At 41.3% G+C, this 24,149-nt stretch overlaps 1 protein-coding gene across 1 annotated transcript; it reads right to left on the bottom strand.

Annotated features, from left to right (window-relative positions):
* Positions 1–15,332: 15,332 nt before the first annotated feature.
* LOC147616865 (uncharacterized) lies at positions 15,333–17,468 on the bottom strand. The gene has a single exon (XM_086776511.1). The coding sequence runs from the start codon at positions 17,191–17,193 to the stop codon at positions 15,442–15,444; it is 1,752 nt and encodes a 583-aa protein (XP_086632637.1). The 5' UTR covers positions 17,194–17,468; the 3' UTR covers positions 15,333–15,441.
* Between the last annotated feature and the right edge of the window lie 6,681 nt (positions 17,469–24,149).

Here is a 24,149-nt window from a genome sequence, read left to right as displayed (position 1 = left end):
ATGAATTACGATTTTTTCTGATGTAGCCATATCGCGTTATAGTGTTTTGGACATACTTTCTTGTCCTATACATTGTTCTGTGTCGTGTATGTTATCTATTACTTATTTCCATGACGTACTTTGTGAAATGAAATGCTCTGTGCAAGAAATCACTACAGTGCGTTGAGGGTATGACGATTAGGTCTGATATGCCTCTATCGCGATGTAGTGATTTGGACCTATTTTATCATCATAGGTGTTGTTAGGTTATATTGGGTCAAACGAAAGGCAATGTCTTAAATGTTATATTCAATCATATATATCATGTTTTGACTACGTTCATTAGATACAGGATCAAACGAAAGGCAATGTCTAACAAGTCACCACACGACACGAAGAATGAATTACGATTTTTTTTTATGTAGCCATATCGCGTTATAGTGTTTTGGACATACTTTCTTGTCCTATATATTGTTCTGTGTCGTGTATGTTATCTATTACTTATTTCCATGACCTACTTTTTGAAATGAAATGCTTTGTGCAAGAAATCACTACAGCGCGTTGAGGGTATGACGATTAGGTCTGATATGCCTCTATCGCGATGTAGTGATTTGGACCTATTTTATCGTCATAGGTGTTGTTAGGTGTGAAGAATAGAAGACTCTAATGAAAAAAATTATTTTCATTAAGGTTGTGTATGACTTAACTTTTTTAGCACATATATATAAATATCTACTATTGATCCCAAAATAAAAAAACACTCTATACTTGTATAATACGAGGACTTTTAATACAAAAAGGAAAATATTTAAAAGCAAATTTTTAATAAAGAATTGTAAGTGAGAATTTTCATGCTTGCAAGCGTGCACACGACTCGAGCAAGGACTCCGTAGTATTTAAAACACAAACAAAACAAAATTCAACAAATCAAGAACTACGCTTATTGGGGATCTATCTCATTAGGTGTATATTTGATTTTGTTGCAGTAGTTGCCATCTCCCAAAATCAACAGCCTGGCCGGTTATTGAAGTGTTAAAAAATCAGGTTGAACCTTGTAATCTGTACATGCATGCGTGCTTAAACATGTTGCAGCTCTAGAGTCTACAGAGCATGGGGCTTGCTTTGAAAGGATTTATAGAATTATAAAAAGAGGGGGGGGGGGGGGTGCTTTAATGTAGTGTATGACTCTTAGTTGCCCGCCGACAACGTTGCGTGAACTTTAATGTAGTGGTCGGTGATTTGTATGACCACGGGGCGACCGGCCTCAGGATCACAATCGAAAAAGTTCACAACAATGTAGATTATTTGATTGCTAAATTCAAAGTTGTAGATCGACAGTTGTGATTGAAACATATTCAAAATAGTAGATCGATAGTTGTGATTGAAATAAATTGGTTATGGCATGCTGTCCACCTCCATTGACACTTGGAAAGTTGAAAGTGTAGCTCATTGGGTATTCTAGACCTTACTAAATGATTATAGTCTAGAATATAGTGGAGGTTGGGAGAATCGAGACTTCATTTGACACACTTGGAAAGTTAAAAATGTCGCTCATCTATTACATATTAACCTTGGACCACTTTGGGACAACAAGAGGAGTGAAAAGAAAAATCCTCAAACATGGAGCAATCGGCTGGCTAATTACAATTATTCCCCCAAAAAATTTTTCAAACACTTCATTTTGCTGGGTGACGTTTCATTGTTGGGGCCGTTTCGTCTTCCTTTTACATACCGCAACAACGCGCGGGTTGAGGACTAGTTAAGTATTATAGACCCTACTAAAGGATTATAGGATCTTGTAACCTAAGTAACTTGAGTCTAAAGCTTAACTAACACACACACACACTACACATTCATGAATGAGTTTTTTTCATTTTTATACACCTTAGATTAGTGTAGTCATTAGTGTAAGATTAGTGTCTCATTAGGATGCCATTTTTTATTAGGAGAGCTCAATCCATGTTTCTCAACATGGTATCAAAGCCTAGGTCTAGCTTTCTCAATTTAGGTTTAGTTTATTAGAAAAAATTAAGGACCCATTAGCATTTGATTAGACTTTCTCTTGTCATTAAGGTCTTCATTAGCGTTTGATTAGACTTTCTCTTGTCATTAAGGTTTTCATTAGGAGGTGTGTGAGAGAAAATTGCATCTCTTTCAGCTTTGTGGGAGGAATGAAAAGCAGTTGTGAGTGAGCGCACAGCCCTAGTGTAGCGCAAAGCTTCTCACATAACCTGTAGGGCTCCATTAACGACAGCAGCCGAGTTGCAACCTCAACCCAAGATTTTCAAAGCATAGATATTGGGCTAGTAGAGCAAGCAAGAGAGAGAAGAGGGACAGCTCAGCCTTGCGCATCCATGCAATAACCTCAAGTGTAGCAGGCATTTTTCAGCATAGTAGAAAGACTTTGAACCTCAAAGCCTTGAGCTTTAGCTTGCAAACACCTCTCTGAAGATGGCCACACAGACCATAAATCCAAGGCACCATCTTAGCTCCATCGAGCAAGCAACATTTATCCCACATGAGCTAACAAGCCAAGTTATACTCTCCTCATATAAAAGGGGATCATTTCAAGTAATAGAACGTGAAGCATATCTCAAGTTTCTTTATGAGTACACGTCTCAATCTAGTAACCTAATTAAGTTGAGTCTAAATCTTAACTAGCACATACGCATTCATGATGAGTTTTCTTCATTTCTATACACCTTAGATTAGTGTAGTCATTAGTGTAAGCTTAGTGTCTCATTAGGATGTCATTTGTCATTAGGAGAGCTCGATCCATGTTGCTCAATTATAGTAGTAAACTCTCATAAGCAAGATTCCAAAGACTTGCTAATTTAGTAACACCGGTGATTCACATCATTCATCTATTTGGATGTTCATAAAACAAACTTTGTGACTTTCTTTGATGATAGTAATAGATACTATTGGGTCCAGTACATAAAAGAAATCTAAAGTGCTTGTGAAGCCATTTCAAGGCTATGATGTGGCAAAGAACAAGTTAGTGGCCAAAAACAAATAAATTCTTGAGGTCTAATGATGGAGTAGATTATAAATCATATGTATTTTGGTAGTTTTATGGGGGAGGGGCATTAAAGATATCACACATGCCCTAGACACGTTAGAAAATTGACTAGAAACCTATGGGAATATGCCAAAAAAAATCCAATGGCTATTAGATTGAGGTAGTAATACTATTAATAACCTTGGAAGGGGATTACCCTTCAAACCTTTACACGGGAAGAATCCTCATAAATTTGTCTTTAAAAAACAGCCAAATATTCATCACTTCAAAGTATTTGAATGTACATGTTTCACTCATGGAGCTCATGAAGAAGATAAAAATAAGGGAGCTATGAAATCAAGAAAATATATTTCTCTTGGCTTTATTGTAAATTTAAAACTAAAAGAAGAAATTTAAAACTAAAAGAAGAAACTTAAAACTAAAAGAAGAATTGTTATAATTTATCACAAGCTCCTTTTAATGAAAAAAGGCTTCATGTCAATAATTGGTTGATAAAACTTTGGTTAAAATTGACGAAGAAGCTCCTAATTTTAGACCAAATTTGGACTTGGAAAAGATCATGTCAAAATATAATCAAGACATACCCTAAGACACTATAAGGGACATAATGAGGATTTGTTGCTGACACTTTGTAAAAGATATTCAAATTTTCAATTATAAAGTGATGGGCCTTGTTAATGTGTTGCCACGTTTGATGTTTTTATGGGCCTCACTACAGTGGCACTTTTAGCGATGTTTTCTCAACATCGTAAAAGCCTTGAGAGAATCCTAATATGTCATAATTTACAATTCTTTTTCCCCTACTTCCCTTTTAAAAAATAGCACAATGAATGCTTGGGGAGCCGTTAACCATTTTGTAAGGCACTTTACCATCTTATCCTCTTGAATGGGAACCTATCTTTTGTAAGATGATGCTAGAACATATAAAGTGGCCTTGCCTTGTGCGCTTAATGTCAAAAAGAAAAAGTCTAAGAACTTAGTACATATTTTCTTAAGACTAGTAATAGAGGCCGAACCATTTTTAAGTTTGTCCGGCCTAGTGTAAAAACTAGTCACTTGTATATAAGTTATTTTTTACAATAAGCAATGGAAAATCATTCCCTTGCAATAGAGTACTTGTGACATCTACTCTTCTCTCTTCTTGCTTGCATGTATGTTATTACACTTGTATGCTTGATGGATGCTTGCTAGATATGATTGGTTGTAGGTTTTCTACTTGTATTAGCTTTCTCTTCCTCCCCTAAATTTTGTGAGGGAGAACTATCAAGAAGAACCATCTCTTTTTGCCTCCATCTAGGCATAGAGAGCTCTACCCTCACCCCATCATCAAACAAGGAGCATTCTAGTGTGATAAAGGAAGTGAGGACATGATGGATGTGGACGAGCTAGCACATGGTCATAGGGAAGTTGCAATTACAACTCTAAGGCAAGGCCCAATGATACATTGCTTTGGCAAGGCTAAGGTAAGCTCTTGACTTTAACATATTTGGCCCAACAACACATGCTTTGGTAAGGCTAAGGTGAGCTCTTGATATATTTAGCATCGTTGTGCACCGAGAACTAGCCTAGGGCTTAGTTTTGTTCATATGTCCATTTTAAGCTATTAGGATCCCAATATTTCCTGGTGTTTTGTGCTCGTTGCATTCGGAAGCTGTCAGCAACACATCCAAGTCGTTGGGGGAGCTATCTGATCCTCTTCTAGCATCTTACCTTTTATCAATCACCTCTTGCATGATAGCATTGGCCTTTTTTCATGTGTTTCACATAGCCATGCGGGTCCAACCAGCCCAACCAATGGATATAATCGCCCACATAGAACACATCGAAGAAGTAGAGCAGCTCATTAACAAGGGCTAATAGGCCATAATCAGGGTTATTAGCTTGAAATGCAGTGGACAACTCTGTAATTCTCTTTCCAATTGCCATTCTGCAATTCCCTATCTTAAACCATGTGTAGTCGAACAAAGTAGACAAATAAGTGTCAAAGAAAGTGGTGTGTTGGATTTTTCATATGAAGGAGCTTCTACATAGACCCATCTTTTGTAAAATACCCATGCATAACGACACCTACTGCTAACCCCATTTTGGAATAGCTTAACATCTCTCCATTACATACGAGAGGTAACACAATAAGTGTTATGAAACAGCACTCTAAACATTGTAATTATGAGAATAGCTGGCTATGCCACAAAATTATGTAACTTGTAAACATCTAGTTCATCTTTCATTTAGTTTTGGGCACCCAAGTGTGATTAAGGGCCAGTTGTTTAAATAATATTATTCTCATAATGCAAGACACAATCTCCCTTTGTGCCAATTGAGTCTAGCCTAAGAGCTCAAGCTCTCTTCTCCCCTGTATCTTTTCATGGTATCAGAGCCTGGTTCATGCTAAGGGATAAGCTGCAAGCAAGAGAAGCACAAGAAGCGGTACGAGGGTAAGAGCTTCATCCTCTCTTTCCTATTTGTATTGGCAACACACCCTTGTCGGGAGCTCTACGAGAGGCACCGGCAAACGATCTCTGATTGAGGAGCTTTTTTCACAGGAGTAAATTTATAGGGCAACTTTATTGTCCCATCAGACATCAAACAGAATTTTTTGGGCTGAAAATGCGTTTTGGGCGCGTTAGGACCTCCATTTTTCGGAAAGCAGGTGATTTCGAGCACTGCGGGTAAGTCATCGATTCTATGCAGAACTTTGCCACATTGAGGTCACTAGTTGTGTGACATTTGAGTGTAGTACAGTACCGCTGTAGAAAATACAACAGTTTGTGCAGGATAAACCACTAGAGTGCTGTTTTCGATAAATTTGTGTGTTTGGCAAGATGTCAAATGATGGCATAAACCAAATTGTTGCTGAGAAGCTTGACAAGAACAACTTCCATGCTTGGAGGTTCAAGTTGACAAATTTTCTGATGGGAAAGGGTTACTGGGACTACATAGAAGGCGAGCATGAAGAGGCACCGGAGATACCGGAGATCAATCCGACTGCTGCTGCAGATGTGAAAGAGTTCAAGGATTGGAACCAAGGAGCCAGAAAAGTTATGTATTGGCTCTCTATCAGTATACAGGACACCATGATTGGGCACATACAGGATGCCAAGTCCCCCAAGGGGGCGTGGGACACCTTGGTAAAACTCTATGAAAAGAATACTAAGGCACGAAAGATACAGTTGAAGAATGAACTTCATACTGTGGAGAAAAAGAGTATGTCTGTGAATGACTATGCATTGAAGATCAAGGGTATTGTGGAATCCCTTGCATCTATTGGTGTTTCAGTAGATGATGATAATAATAAGGTGGAAGTCTGTCTACGTGGTCTTGGGCCACAATACAAGGCGTTCAAGACGTCTATTCAGACTCGAGAAAACATTTTCAATTTCACAGATTTGGTGTCTATGTTGATTATAGAAGAGAAGAGCTTAGGTGAAGACCAACAGTCTTCACAAAACAAAAACAGTTTAGAGCAACAGGCCTTCTACACAAGTTCAAGAAGAGGACGAGGTAGAGGAGGCCGTGGACGCGGCCAAGGAGGTGGCCGAGCAGGTAATCAGAATTATGGCCCCAGCAGCAGCAGCAACAACAACAGTCCCAGAATTCACAACAACAACATGCAAGTGGAAGAGGCCAATTCAGAGGCAGGGGGAGTCAAAGAGGTCATGGAAATTGGCAAAGGTAGTATAATGATACACGTGGATGCTTTTATTGTGGTAAGCCTAGACATGTGCAGGCAGATTGTTATAAGAAGCAGGCTGACATGCAAAATGGAAAATTGCAGCAAAACAACTATGCATCCTCGAGCAGAAACAATGAGGATAATGAAAGGTTGTTTGTTATGCAGCATGCCGTTGCCATGTCTGAAAATGTTGAAGCAGCACATAAAGATGATGTGTGATGGTACGTTGATTCAGGTGCTTCGAATCACATGACAAGTCATGGGGAGTGGTTCAAGGAGATGAAAAACCTTGAAAGACCAGGTTTTATGGAAATAGGGGGTGACACTACTCATCCAATTGCCCATGTTGGAGATGTGCCATTGTCTATGCAGGATGGCAAAGTGAAGTACCTTGCAAATGTACTTCATGTTCCAAACATAATAAAGAATCTGGTTTCAGTTGGCCAGATGATTAAGCAGGGTTTGCAGGTTCGATTTAACCCTGATGGTTGTTATGTTGAAGACTTTAAAGACAAGTGCAAGTTGGTCGAAAAAGGTAACAGAGTAGGCAGAATGTTTACATTGAATGTAAACATGCCTGAAGTGAGTGCTGTAATGTTTGCAAATGGTTCAGGAATTGTTGCAAACACAGACATTTGGCATAAAAGAATTGGACATGTGAATATGCAGAGAATGAAGTCTATGCAAACTAAAGGAATTGTGACAGGGCTACCAAAGTTTAAAGTTGAAGGTATGCAGAAAATATGTGAAGCATGCCAATTTGGAAAGCAAACAAAGCATGTATTTCCACTTGACAGAAATGTGAGCAGAAATGCACTAGATGTTGTGCATTCATATGTATGGGGTCCTACAAAGACCATGTCTATGGGAGGCTGCAGGTATTATGTGACCACACAAGGAAAGTGTGGGTATACCTCATGAAGGAGAAGAGTGAGGTGTTCACTCATTTTCAGAATTTCAGAGTTATGGTTGAAAAGCAAACATGGAAACATGTAAAGTGCCTAAGGTCAGATGGAGGAGGAGAGTACTTCTCAAATGAGTTCTCTGAATTTTTATAGAAGAATGGTATTCAAAGACAGTTTACATGCAAATACACTTCGCAGCAAAATGGAGTTGCTGAGCGAAAAAACAGACACATTGTTGAGATTGCACGAGCATTGATGGGAGAGAAGAATATGTCGTATACCTGGACCATGATACAGAGATCTTTGATGTAAAGATCTTGCTTAGACAGAAGTTTGAGATGAAGGATCTGGGGGAGCTCAGATATTTCTTGGGCTTTGAGGTGATTAGGTCACCACATGGTATTGGATTACTACATAGACAGTATGGCTTGGACATGTTGTCCAAGTATAGTATGATAGGTTGTAAGCCTACCTCAGTGCCATTGGATCAGAATGGCAAGTTGAGTGTACAGATTTAGGAGAGATTTTTGAGGATCCTACTATGTATAGGCGCATAGTAGGAAGCTTGATCTACATGACAATCACTAGGCCAGATTTGAGCTATGCTGTTGGGTTGGTGAGTCAGTTTATGCAGGTTCCTCGAAAGCCACATTTGGATGCATTGAGACGCATACTGAGGTATGTGAGGTCTACTTTGCATTGTGGACTATTTTATGAAACTGGGACAGAGATATGTGTACATGGGTACACAGATGCTGATTGGGCTGGTAGTATCTCAGATAGAAGATCTACTAGTGGCTTCATATTTTCTTTGGGGAGTGCTGCTGTGACTTGGAGCAGCAAGAAGCAGCCTACGGTTGCTCTATCCAATACAGAGGCTGAGTACAGAGGTGCTGCTATGGCAGCATGTGAGGTAGCTTGGTTGAGAAAGCTACTTGCAGATTTGGGTCTATCAGTGGATAGACAAGTTGTCATTTTCTGTGACAACATTAGCAGTATACAGTTGGCCCACAGGAACCCAGTTTTTCATGCTTGCACGAAGCATATAGAGGTCCACTACCATTTTGTCAGAGAGAAGGTTTTGGCAGGAGATGTTGGCCTTGTTTATGTCAGCACACAGGATCAGGTCGCTGAAGCTCCGCAGATTCAGGGCTTAGTGTACATGAGATAGAGTTGAGCTCGAGGGGGAGTGTTGAGATATTGAGCTCATCTAGTGAGGCGGTGGACACTGATGACCCGCCTGGGGAATAGGCCCCACACTTACACCACTGGCATGGTTGGTGGGATCATGGGTGATATGCGGCCAGTGGGTTGACAGGCTGTGTGATAGCCATTCTAGAGACTGGCATAGTTATAGCGCCAGCTCATTTAGTTGGGTTCACACTATAGAGAACCCTAGTATGTATTTGGTTGAGTACCTTTTTCATATAGTGTGTACTCTTATCTTTGTATATGGTATGTTGAATGTTGTGTGAAGAAGAAGAAGATTTTCAGCCTCTCACCTTGTGTGTTCTCTTTTAGGGTTTTGTGAGTGTGTGTGTGATTGCAAGAGCTCAAGCTCTCTTCTCCCCTGTATCTTTTCACTCCTTGCTCTCTTGTGTGTCTATGGTGTGTGTGTGAGAGAGAGAGCGCTATATTCTTGGTGCATGTTCTTCTCATACTTGTGTTCATGAGTGAGAGTAGAGGAGTGAATGTCCTTGTATGATGGAGAAAGGCAACCTCATGGATGAAAACTTGTGGAGGAGGCAAGAGAGTGGTGCTAGCTCTACCACTAGCAAAGCTTGGAGTCTACTAAGATATGATCTTGGACACTGGCAAGTTCCTCACGACAAGTTAAGGTAAGCATTATACATTGCACAACACTGCGAGAGGGATGGTGTAGCCCATAACATCTTTGGTGCCGCTGCAGTCTTTTTTCTATTTTATTTGCACTCTATGTCATCTTCTTACAAGTCCCTTTTTCCTTAATATGGCTTTTTGAAGTTGTGTGATTGGTAGAGAAGAGAATAAAATGTGGATAAGGTTGTGAAGAAAGAGGAAAAAAAGAGGGTAAAAAGGACTGTTTTGCATTGTTTTAACATTTGAAGTTGTTATTTGCATTGTTTGAAAGTTGGGAAGGTAACAAAACAAGCATTTGGATTCACAATTTCATGGTGTGAACTCCATAATCATGACCGTGATTATGCAGGAACACTGATTTGCTGCATCTTTAAAAAATCCTTGAAAATTTTAGAAAATAAAGAGCCATTGATTCCATTACTTGATGTCATTTGTATATTCATATTGTAAGGGAACAATTTGAAAAATTTAAACTGGAAAATTAAGATTTGCACCCCTAATCAATGATTTTTGGTCAATCTGCGGAATCACACTGCCATGATTCTGTGGTCTTTGAGACATATTTCCAAGATTACAAATTAAAAGCACCTTATCTAATAGATTCCATCTTATCTAATCGTGATCATGGTTGAACATGGCCCATGATTACTAATCATGATCATGGATGACATGTCACCAATCACATCACTAAAATCACAGTACATGATTGCCACTTCATGAATCATACTTAAGAATCATACCCGTGATCGTTAATCACGTTGTGATTACCACATCACCAACAATCACGGTGGTGACAAAACATGATCATTTGATAAGATTTGAAATAGTGGACTAGGAGTATCGAAAGGAACTCAGTTGAACAATCTTTGGACTGTATTGGGTGAAGATAATCGTCTCGTGATTCTGTAGAGGATCACGGCCGACTCTCAACCCTACAAAATCATGTCAACTAATACCTTCAGAATCAATAAGAAAAGTGCTCGGGGATATTCCTAAGGGCTTTATGACACTAGGGGAAGTTGTGAGTAGCTATTAATAAATTGCAATATCGACATGATTTCTGTCGTGAACACGTCCATGATAATCACGATCATGATTCTACAAACATCTGCCATGATTCTGCAGAAACCTGTCACTTGTGGATCTGATAATTCCAAGTGTGTGCAAATCTAAAATTTTGGCTAGTTAAAACCATTTCATGCACTTAAGTCTAGGAAGGCTAGTTAAGTCTAGGAAGGCTAGTTAAAACCATTTTGGCTAGTTAAAACCATTTCATGCACTTAAGTCTAGGAAGGCTTGTTGGTGACGGCATCGCCCCAGACAATAGTGCATCTAATCAACCTGGATCCTCTTACTAGAGAAGTTTAGGGTCATCTCGCATGGTCAGCACACAAAGGAGTGTGTTTACCTTGCACAAACTGAATTCTATTGAGTCTAGCCACACCAAATGTACCATAGCCTTAACTGGGTGTGACAGGTCAGCAGATGCAAGAGAGCAGGGGGCACATGGAGCAACAAGAATCCTTATGGTCCAATGTAGGTAAAGTCTCTAGGCTTGCCAACCCATGGTGACTGGCGGACTTGCTCAAAATACGAATAGTCACATTCGTGATCGCTCACGCCTACAAGTAGTGGTGGCAGCATGAGCATATAGTCGAATCACGAGAGTCAAGCTATGAAGATATACAAATGGATGCTAATGGCCAAGTTGTGGTATCTAGCCAGCTTGGACATTACCCTTCTTCACCATCAAATAATATGCAAATATGTATAGGAATCTCCAAGGCATCTGCATGTGGACTCCCTATACATGCTAATCAAACAACCAGGGAGTTCTCGAAAGGCGTGCTCGTGTCTCCCACATCATTTACAATTTTCCTTGCTTTAAGCAGAGCTCCTTTGATTCATGGAACCAATAATGACATTTAATGCTTAAAATTGTCCATGCAATTCTAGATCCAGCCACCGTAGCTACTGTCAGATTCTTTAAACTCATCATTCTTCTCATTGACATCCAGGATGATTGTGTCCATAGCTACAATAGGGAAGGCATGCGCTTTAATCTTAACAAAGAGCCCTTGGCAGACAGTGGCATCATGTATTATTATCATTGTCTCTATTGTTACCTACCCTTTTACATGCATATAACACTTTAGGACATGATCGACACAAAATTTTGGAGGTCACTCTACTTCCTATCCCACACCCTTCATGTCCTCTAAACAAGAAAGAGGAGCTGCCACAAGGAATATCTAGGGCAACAAGCCTTACAAAAATAGATTCCGAGGACAGAATTTGGATCAAGTAGGGGGGATGTTGACCTCATTTTGGGTTAGCTTACCATTACATACAAGAGATAGCACAATAAGTGTCATGAAAATGACACTCTATACATTGTTTATGAGAATAGCTGGCTATGCTGCAAAAATATGTAACTTATATGCATCTAGTTCATCTTTCATTAAGTTTTGGGTGCCCAAGTGTGAATAAGTACCATTTGAATAAATAACAGTATTCTCATAATGTAAGACACAATCCCTCTTTGTGCCAATTGAGTCTAGTCTAATCTCCTTACTCTCTTGTGTGTCTATGTTGTGAGAGAAAGAGCGAGTTGAGAGGAGAGAGAGCTACATTCTTGGTATATGTTTCTCTCATGCTTGTGTTCTTAAGTGTGAGAGTAGAGAGGATTGAATGTCCTTGTATGGAGAAAGGAAACCTCATGGTGACAACTTGAGGAGGAGGTAAAAAAGCGGTGCTAGCTACCACTATCAAATATTGGAATCTATGGAGATACAAGCTTGGACACTAGCAAGATCCCCTCGACAAGTTAAGGTGAGCATTGTTCATTGCGCTAGGAGAGGGATGGTGTAGCTTGGACACCGGCGGCAAGTTTCCCAACAAGTTAAGGTGAGCATTTTCCATTGCACTAGGAGAGGGAGGGTGTAGCATGTAATATACACACAGGATCTACATCAACAAGATACATCAATAGGCACTCATATATCAAACACCTGCATTAAGCCTCATTGTCCCACCATCCAGGTACAATTTTGGATGGGGCGACCATATGGCAGGCATAAGCGTGGCCCATGGTACGATCCATTGCTTGAGCTTCCTTAAACTTATAGGAAACTTCCATTGCCTCTTTGGCCCCCACCACCCGTTGATCCACATTGCCTCTATCATTAGTGCTCATCGCGCTAATGCCAAATCCCTTGAGCCATAAAGGAGGCTGCTAACTCCATTGCAAGTATAAGCAATGTCAACTGCCATGCATCAACAATCTAATGATCTTGACTCCCCAAGAAAAGGGATGTCAAGAAATATTAAACAAAGCATCGAAGAGAGTCAAAAAAAGTAGTTAAGTTGGATAAATCTCCAAGTTGTAGGAGAAGACACATAGGGGCACACCTTCCCATGCACGTCACCTACATATTTCATTATGGACATAACATTTTTTTCCATTTCTCACATCTCATGGCACACATAAACACATGCACCTATAACTAACCTCGTCAACACCAACCCTCGAGGTACATCTCTGGATAGGGGTACCAAGGTGGGCACAAACCTAGATGGGGGTACCAAGGCAAGCACAAGCTTGGCCCATTATGGTACGGCCCATCTCTCGAAGAAACATCACCTTGTAATTTCCTCTGAAGAGCTTCAATCCATGCAACCTCCTCTACTTCAACACTCCACTTCCACACCAACACAACCTCGTCCTAGGCTGACATATTCGATATAAAGAAGCCTACTCTCTAAGAATTATGCATCTCGGCAATACCATGTTGTGCCAAGAAATCTTGAATTGCCATCTACCCATGCCAATCATTTCATGGTGTGAACTGCTTCTACCAACTATATCTAATTTTGAAGGGTCCACACTACTTCCACAACCACTAAAGGCCTCACATGAAGAACCTCTACATCGCCTATTACCTTTCATGCCGCCTCACCAAGCTACCTACCCCACCATGGCAACCCACAACTTCTCACCACGTAGTTGTGCTGTGGATTAGTCTCGAACCATACCACTTAACCTTGGTCAATGCCAACTTCATGATAGTGTATCCTAGACCGTCCACACTTCACCACCAACTTGGGTGACACGAGGATGCGGTCATCATTAGAAAGAGGGGTATCTTAACCACTCTATATAGGTTAAAATGGTTTCACCTACCTAACCTACCACGTAGGCGCTTTTCCATCTTAGCCACTTGAATGGGGCAATTATCTTTTGTAAGGCGGCACTAGAAAATATATAAAGTGGCATTACCTTGTGATTAAGTCTAAGGACTTCATGTACATACTCACTTAAAAATAGTAATAGAGACCGAACCATTTGGTCCACCTACTGTGAAAACTAATCACACTAGTGTAAAAACTAGTCACTTATTTTTTACAGCAATGGTGGATAATCATTCCCTTGAAATAGAATACTTGTGAGCTCTCCTCTTCCCTCTTCTTTCTTGCATGTATGTATACTATTGAATCTTGCATATTTGATGGATGCTTGCTAGATAGGATTGGTTGTAGGTTTTCTACTTGCATTAGCTTCCTCTTCATCCCCCACCCTTTGTGAGAGTTTGTGAGAGAGAACCGTCACGAAAGACCTTATCTTTTTGCCTCCATCCAGGCATGGAGAGCTCTACCTTCACCCCATTAACAAGGAGCATTCCAGTGTCTCAATAGAGTGAGGATGCAATAGACGAGCTAGAGCACCCACATATAGAAGTTGCGATTGTGCCTCTAAGACAAGGCCCAATGGCACGTAGTTTGAAAAGACTAAGGTAAGCTATATATTGTCCCTTGAGACAAATTGGGCCCAACTGGACTCAACCATGTGCAATTGGGATACAAATTTTGATCTTTAATGTGTTTGAGCTCAAAAGCTAGTTATGCACTATCTAATGATGGCAAGCTTGGTTTGTAATGGAGTGATCAAAAGGGAAACTTTAAATGGTCAAAAAAACAAAAGGTTGTCTCAAGTTGTCAAGAGGTTATTCACCTACAGGTATACCACTAATCAATCCTCAAATGTAGCTTTAATCACTTATCTATCTAAGCCTCAATCTAACCTATTAAGAGTAATTTACAATACCTTTCATCACTTAATCTCTTGGTCATACGATATCAAGCCTCAATAACTTAGCTTTTGAGATAAAATTGGGCCCAATTGGATCCTATTAGATCCATTTAGAGTCCAAAGTCATCTTATTTTTCAACTTGCATGAGATGAGCTAGATATGCACTATGTGATGATGGTGGCAAGCTTGGTTTGCACTTGAGAGATTAAATCAAAAGGAAAACTTCATATGATCAAAAGCACACATCATTGCCTTAGGTAGTAGCACACATGGGTTTCTTCTTGTATATTACAGCTTCAATATCTAAATTATTGAGAGTACTCGTTATAATATCTTTCATCAAGCATCATCATATAATATTAAACCTCTATTAGTCTTTGAGATGAAATTAGATAAAAAATGAAATCAATTGACATCCAAATTAGTCTTAATCTTTATTTTGTCAAGGAGGCCCGCTAGTTGTGCTATGTGATGTGATGTGGTGATGATGGCAAGCTCTGGGTTTTCACACAGTAACCACCCCGCGCCTCTTTACCCTTGGGCATGGATTGTTTCTAAATGCCCGTGTTTCTGGAGTTCATTAAGCACTCATTACCTAGCGCTTGGGTGGGATAGGGAATGCACTCCAATTTACCTCAGAAAGATGTCAAAACCTCGTGCAAGAAAGACAAATACAAACATGATTAGTAAATCTCACCCGCAAACTTCACTGAACTTTGGAAAGAGAAAAGATGAAGAAGTATTTTACACATGGGGTAGAAGGAACCATAACCATAACATGAAACCTTAAGAGTCACATGAGCCGTCTCCTAAACAATGTGAAGTAAAGAAAAACCTACACATCATGTTAATAAACATCCAGAAACCCACTCTGTGAGAGGTGCCCTCTGATTGTATCAAGAGAAAATATGTTATTTTGCAAGGCAGCGGCCTTTAGCAAGTGTTGACTCCATCCTTACAATCTTTGGTCAAGAAGCCAAAGGTCTCAATCCTTTTCTTTGCTCGCAAACTAACCTCAGTGTCTACCTCTACTCTCATGTAGCCATCAAACTCCACAGGGTTGCCACCAGTAAGCTCAAGCGTTTGATTATACCATAGACTATCCTTTTCCCACAAAGTACTAAAATCATCAAGAGTGTAGGCATGCCTGTACACATCCTTGAGCCCATCAAAGTACCCTGGCTCCCTCTCATTGGTTGCAATGTACACATACCTAGAGCTGTCAATTTGGTCCCTTAGCTTCTCTACTAAAGACTCCACAGATGTATCAGCATCTAAATTAGGCCATAGATCCTTGTTGCTCACCTTGTCCCCCCTCACAATGTGGACTGCATCAAAGTCCCACTCCATCTGCCCACATATTGCATTGACAATGTCCATGATCCTCTTTGATTTCCACAGCAGGTGCCAGGGCCTCTGAATGACCTTCTCAGTCTCACCCTCGCAGACTCGGTACCAGTAGTTATCTGGCTCCGGCTGCTCGAACTTTCTCATGATGATGGTGCTCTCATCCTTCTCCATCTCCATTGGAGTGACCTTGTTGTCTGTGACCTCTCTGAGAGTGGCTTGATTGTCAGGGTGGTTTTGGTTCCATACATTCCACTCATTTAGAAACTGGTTCTGCTCTATGACGGAGGCTGAGTCCTTCAAATGGGCAAAATCAAAGTAGAATCTAAAGTCCTTTCCATCCTCGTCGCCATGGCCGGGGTTGTTGGACCAAGAAAGGCAGAGGTTAAGGTCCACAACTAGGGTTCTATTCAAGTATTGTGCTTCTCCAAGAGCACAAAGAAAGCTCCACAGGTAATGGTTCATCTTCTTGCAGTGGTCACCACCCCTGCCATAGAAAAGGTACCTTCGGTCATTGAATGTGTTGATTTCTGCTGGTGGGGCCACCACAGGGACAGAATCCTCTATCACTTCAACCTCCTCCATCACTGTCACATTCTTCTCGGCAGGAGGGGTGACAGCAGCGCCGGCATCAGTGGCCGCATCAGCAGAAGAAGGCTTGGGTTTGGGCAGGTTTTTGCCCCCAAATGGGCCACCCTTCTTGGATTTGAAATGCTTTGCATTCTTGCCTGAGTGCCAGCCTGAGGCCTCAGCCACACTGTAGTTACAAGCCTCATCCACAGTGAGGGAGAACCTCCGAAAGTCTCTGTACATTCTCCATGACTTCTCCTTCTTCGCTCTGAACTTCCAAGCCACGTCACATTCATTCTCATCCAAGCCTCTCACAGGGGTTTGGTAAGAGTAGAAATTCAGATCCGGGAAATGCTGAAGGTTGAAGCTGACAATGGCGGTGAGGACTCCCGGATCCGAGCAGTTGATGACCCTCTCTCGTGGGTTGCAGACAATCAGAGGGACTGAGTCGTCTATTGCCTCTGCAACCACTATCTTGTAAGTAATGGCAGGCCCTTCCACATCTGCAATGGTGGCATTGTCGGATGCCGACAGCGCGAAATCCTCACCAGTGTGAAGAACAGAGTCATCAGACTGGAAGGTAGCATTCTCTACAGAGCTCAGCACCTGGGTAAGGGCCTTGCCTGGCTCCAGCCATGGGTCTGGGGGCTGGTACCTGATGGAAATCACTGTGAAAATCAACACACCCAATATGAAGAAGCTGAAGAAAACATTGGTTAAGCCCTTAATCAGCTGTTGGGTAATGTGCTCTCTGCTGCCTGCCTTCATCTCACTCAGCTGTTGGCTAAATCTAGCAGCTGAATTGCTACGCCAAACACTCAGGCCACAAACTAACCCAGCCCAAAATCACTCACTAGACACATAACCTAACCCAAACTGTCCACAGTTCACTAAGCCCAAAACATTGTTTTACCATAGCTAGTTTACTGAAACACAAACTACCCAAAACAGTTGCCTGCAACGGGTCACTAAGCTATTTGCGAGAAACACCGGTTTATATACCACCGGACTCCAGTTACAAGGACGCCTTTCAAAGCTAAATAGCTTTGAAAGGCGGATGATGAATGCGCAGATAAAGAAGCTGAAAATGGCTGGTTTTGGGAACCAGGGACTTTAAACGTAGCGGTTACGGAGGGCCTCCGCGGTTACTCCTCTTAAGGCCCCACCCAGCCTTTGATCGCGCTTGGGACGGCCGTAACTATGCTAACCTCGCACGCCGCAGCTTTTCTTCAAAGTTCAAAAAAGTACTGCAAAAAAAAAAGAGACAAAAATCACGTCTTTGGCGTCCCACACCTCTTTGGATCTGTCAAAATTTCAATGCTTTCTCACGTTTAGGAGCTGCTCACACGCGCAATAAAGGTTGCTTTTCAAGGCGCCATGCCCATTTTTTGGGGCATTGTGGCCGTAAAATACAGCCACTTATTTTGAGTGGCCATAAAAAAAAACAAGGTAAATAGTGAAAAAACGGGGATTATTTCTAACTAAAACCGTCATTTTGAAGGTCCCGTCAAAAATCATCGCTGCGTGCCATGCTTGAGCCCACCATCACATAGCCCAACTTAAAGGATGCAACACAAGAGCCCAAATTTCCGATAAGAATGCTCGAGATAGAGAGCTAAGTGGGAGGGGCAGACCAAACGAGGTGTACTCCATGGAGATCAACTTCACTCTAGGAATGTATGGCACCTAGAAAAAACATAGAACCAAAGCCACAATCTTCCCACACCAATCTCCAACAGGACGCCACTTCAACAAGCTTCCAATCTAGCCCCACCACAAGTGGCTGAGCATGCACTAGCGGCCATTATATAATTATGTCACATGGGCCAACATTGGAGGCTTTTGGGCCCTACGTGAATATGCCCTTACACTTCTCTCTCTCTCTCTCTCTCTCTCTCTCTCTCTCTCTCTCTCTCTCTCTCAACCACACACATGCATGCATGCGCATGTGCACACAGACAACGCACACACACACACACACACACACACACACATTCATAGTGCCCACTCCCTTTTCATGTTAAAAGAAGCATCATGAATATTTGTGGTAAGTGAGATACCTTTAACTCACTCTCACTACAATACAACCCCACACTCCTTTTAGCATTCCTCGCTTATACATACCATGAGAACTCCATTGCACCAATTCTCTCTTGAACTTCTTAGTTGTGTATACCATAATAAACCACGTCTCATCAGATCTCTTATTGGTCATGTACATGCATGTACATTACTAGCATCCCCCCCTTTTATAGCTTTTTTTTGTCAATTCTTGTCTCTTAGCAGGTACAATCACAAGCATCCCCACAGTGCTACAATTAAATGCACTATCTAGGAATGAAATAAAGCCCATATTTTATGAGTCATTGACAATCCAAGGATTCAATGTGATTCTTTATGGACATAGCCAATTCAAATGCCCATACTCCAACACTTACTAGCATTTATGCACTACACATAATTCCAAGTTATGATAAAACATCACATCGCACTATGTGAGTTATGTTATATCTATTTCCCAACAATGCAATACAACCATGGCTCACGCACGAGATTTGGCATTTAGAGTGATATAATGAGTCAAGGCCCAATTCTCAATAACATGTCTTTGGGAAGTGTAAGAGATTTATTAATAAACAATGAGCAACCCATAGAACATGATGATTTGAAATACTAAACATGATGCTTCAAACAAGACCTAAAAAGGTCATGTGATATTTTCATCTTTCTAAACTATCAAACTTCTAGGTTAAGAGCTCTCTCTCTCTCTCTCTCTCTCTCTCTCTCTCTCATGCAAGAACACACAAACCCATTTCTAGTACTCACTCACATATTTCCACCACTTATATAATTAGTCAATCAACACGTCTTCTAAATGAGACTACTTTTTTAACTTATACCTTTCATCATAGTGGAGTGACTGAACAACATCTTTACTTCAATCTATGTTTTGCATGGGTGTTTTTTAAATGAATATATTGACTTTTTATTTGAAGTCATGACATCACCACCTAGTAATAATATATCCTTTTACTCCAATACAATGGCAAATCTACTAAAGTGTTGCAAGCTTGTTTGTTGAAACCACATGACAATTTGAAATCTTCTTTGTAACTTTACTTTCCACCCCCTTCCCAACCCCAACAAAAACTTCCTCCCCTCCTATAGAAGTTTAGCTGTAGCTACAATGTGATTTTTTTAATTTATTATTAATATATTAAAGACACCAAACTTTACAAAAAACTTTCAACCACCTTTAGTCCCATTTCCTATTCATCATGTCACATACTAAGTCCCACATTTCATATTTGTTGAGATATCAAGCTCAACTAGTGCTACGGCAGACATTGATGACCTGTCTAGGTGATAACTTCCACACTTATGTCACTGGCACGATTGGTGCAATTATGGTTGATATGCCGCCAGTAGATAACAAGCTATATGACAGCCACTTTGGAGTACTAGAGTTGTGGCATAGTTATAGCACCAGCTCATATAGTCGGGTTCACACTATAGGAGAGTACTTTCCCTTTATGTATGTACTCCTATATTTTAGTTATATGGTTGTAGAGAAGAAAAGAAGATAGAAGAAAATTCAACCATCCATCTCTCTTGTGTCTTGCACTCTTGTGTGTGTGTGTGTGTGTGTGTTTGCTTGCAAAAGGAACTCAAGCTCTCTCTCTCCCCCATATTCTCTTTATGGTATCAGAGCTCCAGTTCGTGTGAGAGCTAAGGAGGCAAGCAAGAGGCAAGAACAAGCAAGCAAGCAAGCGGTACACACGTAAGAGCATCATCGTCTCTTTCCCTTCTTGGTTTAGGTACAGCACCCCTCGGTAGCTCCGGGAGCTACACGTCTCCGATTGAGGAGCTGTCTTCTCGCAAGCTTAGAGATGCATGTGTGATACTACAAAGTACTGCATTTTTATGATCGGAATCGCGTTTTGGGCACGTCTCGGTCTCCGTTCTGTCTCACTGCAAGTTATTTACGCAGTTTCGGAAAGTTCTAGTTGAGAACTGTCTCTACTCGAAATCTAGTTATTGCAGTGCAGCAGTGCAGACAGTGTTTGCACGTGTATTGTTGACATTGGGTGTATGTACATGTACCTTGGTCAAATCTGGTGACCTACATGTTGTGCTGCAGTACCGTTTGCAATAGTCATAGAAGATACTGCTATGTTGCAGGTTGCATACAGAAATTGTCTGTTGTAGTTTTTTTATTGTTGTCAGGAGAACAGGTGATGGAATCAATCAGATTGTCAGTGAGAAGCTGGACAAGAACAACTTCCATATACTTGGAAGTTCAGAATGACCAATTTCTTGATGGGTAAAGGATTTTGGGACTATGTAGAAGGAGAGCCTCTAAAGTTATCTAAAGAGAATGCCACTGCAACGAATATAAAGACATTCAAGGATTGGAATCAAGGTGCAAGGAAAGTCATGTATTGGATTTTAATTAGTGTCACAGACACGATGATAGGACACATACAGGATGCCAACACTCCAACAGTTGCGTGGCAGAATCTAGTGCAGATGTTCCATACCAACACAAAGGCAAGGAAATTACAGCTAAAGCAAGAGATGCATACTGTAGAAAAGAAAAGCATGTCTATCAATGAGTATGCTTTAAAGATGAAGGGCATTGTTGAATCCCTTGGGTCCATCAATGTATCGGTGGACTGACCCTAACTGTCAGACCCAATCAACCACCCAATTAGACTATGTCTACCCTTTTACCCTTCTGGATGACTTCCCCTAATGCACTAGCTCCAGCTAACCTATAAACTACCAGTTACCTTCAAATCTGACTCTGAGCTGACTCCTCATATCTAAGATCGTTATACACAATTGATTCTCACAAAACAAATTTCATCAAAATAAACTACAGATGCTTTCCTAATTGACTCAACCAACACACCATAGCTGACTTCTATTTGACACCCTTCTGACCTAAATTAACCCCACACCTACTGACTGTAATCTAAATGTAACCTGATTTAGGTCCCTAGATCACTGTCAGATTTTGTCCTCCAACCCTACAAACTTTCCTCCAACATCCAAAAAGCTCAAGTACCTTGGCCTCAGACCCCTGCTGAACCACTCAGTAATTCTTTGTTGACCTTCTGCTGACTGCTGAACCACTCAGCAATTCTCTGCTGACATTCTGCTGACTCCCACTTGACTGAATTTGACACAGATGACACAGCTGAACCACTCAGCAATTCTTTGCTGACCTTCTGCTGACTGCTGAAACCTCTCAGCAATTCTCTGCTGACCTTCTGCTGACTCCCACTTGACTGAATACTGATGACTGAATTTGACACAGATGACACAGCTGATTCACCTAATCCAACTGACTCCAAATTCTTCACCTATGTCTCCTCTAACTCATCCAAACACTCAAACACTCAACATCCTAGATAGATCCAACCAAATAGACACTAAATCACTCCATCTGACCATTAGCTCTGACAATTGACTAAATCCTCTGGCTAAACTGATTGACTAACTCAGATCCTTCAACATAAGTATCCTCCAAGGGACAAACACCCAGACACTCTAGCCCACACAAAGACTCACCTTAACAACTCTCAAACTGATAGCAGATTACACTCAACTGATAGCAGATTACACTCAACTGATAGCATATTACACTCAACTGAGTCTGGAACACTTTCATCCAACTGTCTGACTGATTTCGACTGACCCTAACTGTCAGACCCAATCAACCACCACTTCCTCTCAAGCCAATAAAAAATATTTAACTAAATCATAAGAAAATATTATTTTTTTATTTGAAGCTTTCTGGACACTTGGCTAACCCTCTACTGACCCAAGTTTTGACTGACAGCAGCTGACTCCAATCTGACTGTCCTCTCAAAGCTGACTAAACTAACTCAACTGCACTCCTAGGCCCTCAAGACATTCAAACCTCACAAGAATCCATCACTATGGACACTTGACTGACACAGCTAACACACAATTGACTCTGGATCACTCATTAGACCACTAACTCATCTAACTGTTGTTGACTGTTGATTTTTGACTCGTGTTACAGAAATCCTACCCTAACATGTCGTGGGAAGTTGCCTATCCGTCTTGCTCAAGCTAGGCTCAAGAGCTCCACTGTAGCTGCTCGCGTCACTACCGTCCTCCCGCACTCGTTGTCACCCCAAGGCGGTTGCTATAATCCAACGAGTGATGCAAGCTCTCTCCCGAAGATCATGTGGGATCTCCATAGAAGAGGATCCCGTTGGTAGCCTAATTACTCAAGCAAGAGAGAGAGAGGAAGCAAGAGTGAAGCATAAGAGAATAAGTGATTAGCACTAATCACTCCAAACCCTAACCCTAAGCACATCACACATGCTAGATTAGAGTTGCAAGGCAGAGGGAGAGAGAGAACACTCCACTTCTATTGCACAAATGGGAGAATGAGTTATAAACAAGAGAAACTGGCTTTTATAGTTCCAACCCTTTTCCCACTAGGCCACCCAGGAGTAAGTGACCCGGGTGCCCAAAACATAGTTACAAGGCTTTTCTCTATGGTTTAGCCAACTGACCAAGATCCTCTTATCAATCCAACAAAGCTCAGTACTTAGGAGCGTCTTTAGGGCGTTTCACTCATCAAATGATGGGATTTACAATATATAGTACCGACGTCCATTACATAACTATGCGGACATAGTTGTCGTAGGAATGTGTTAACCAATACGTGGTTAACATACTCCCCTTCCTAAACTCAATCACGTCCTCGTGATCGGTAAGAGGTTCTCGAGTCACGCTAGGAAGTGTCGCACTTGGTTGGTGCTCCTATTTCTCCGGAAATGAGAGAGGGTGGGGGAGTTAGTAAGATGGAAAGAAGTTAGTGGAGTACTGGCGATTAAGTATCTAGCTAGTCGTATTGGGCTGTTTTATGAGTTTGCTTTTTTTGTATGTGCCCAGTAGTAAGTAGACTAAAGAGAGGAGTCAGAGCACGTGAATAAGTAGACTTGCATGGACATCCTCATTAGAGGAGTCAGAGCACGTGAATAAGTAGACTAGCATGGACATCCTCATTAGAGGAGTCAGAGCACATGAATAAGTAGACTAGCATGGAATAGTTAATGATCAGTATCCAAATGGTAGGTGGTATGAGGAAGGAAGAGTTAGTAGAATAACGGTGTTAGTAAGAAATTGGTGAGGGGAGGATTCCGGAGAGGGACAAGGAGGCAACACACATTGAACTACTTGCACTCTGAGATACTGTAGTCGATGGTCAGGTACATGAAGCTCTAGCATCTTTGTCAAGACACCGTAATGGGTATCTTACCTCCCATGGAGGTATCAGTTTGTAGTGTTCTCTCTTTTGCTTCTGGTGTTTTGTCTTCTTCTATCATTGGAGCTCTGGGATCTTGTATTGATAGGAGTGGTAGTCAATGGGGCGAGGATCCAAACATGTGGAGAGCCGAAGAACAAGTTAAGGGTAGGATTCATGAGGCATGATGTTATTTGGGTGAAGCGGGGATGATTAAGAAGATCCAGGCAATGGGTCATACCGTTGATCAGGATTACGCCCACCATGTCCCCCCATCCCTCCCCCATCCAAAGATGTACCTGGATGGCTGCCGATGATGAAGCTTTGTGCGGTGTGTGCATAGAGGACAAAGCCCAATGAGAATTGCAGGTGTTGTGCATGGGCGAGGGCAAAAGGTGTGCCCGTGGTTCTAATCACCTAGAGACTTTTTTTT

Source organism: Cibotium barometz, chromosome 37 (assembly GCF_041138505.1).
Source record: "Cibotium barometz isolate CiBa-2024 chromosome 37, ASM4113850v1, whole genome shotgun sequence".
Taxonomy (NCBI): Eukaryota; Viridiplantae; Streptophyta; class Polypodiopsida; order Cyatheales; family Cibotiaceae; genus Cibotium; species Cibotium barometz.
Note: the sequence above shows the minus strand (reverse complement) of the source record. Positions and strands in the feature narration are given on the sequence as shown.

What these genes read in the sequence shown, in the direction of transcription:
- LOC147616865 (XM_086776511.1), bottom strand. Translation starts at nt 17,193, where the DNA reads ATGAAGGCAGGCAGCAGAGAGCACATTACCCAACAGCTGATTAAGGGC.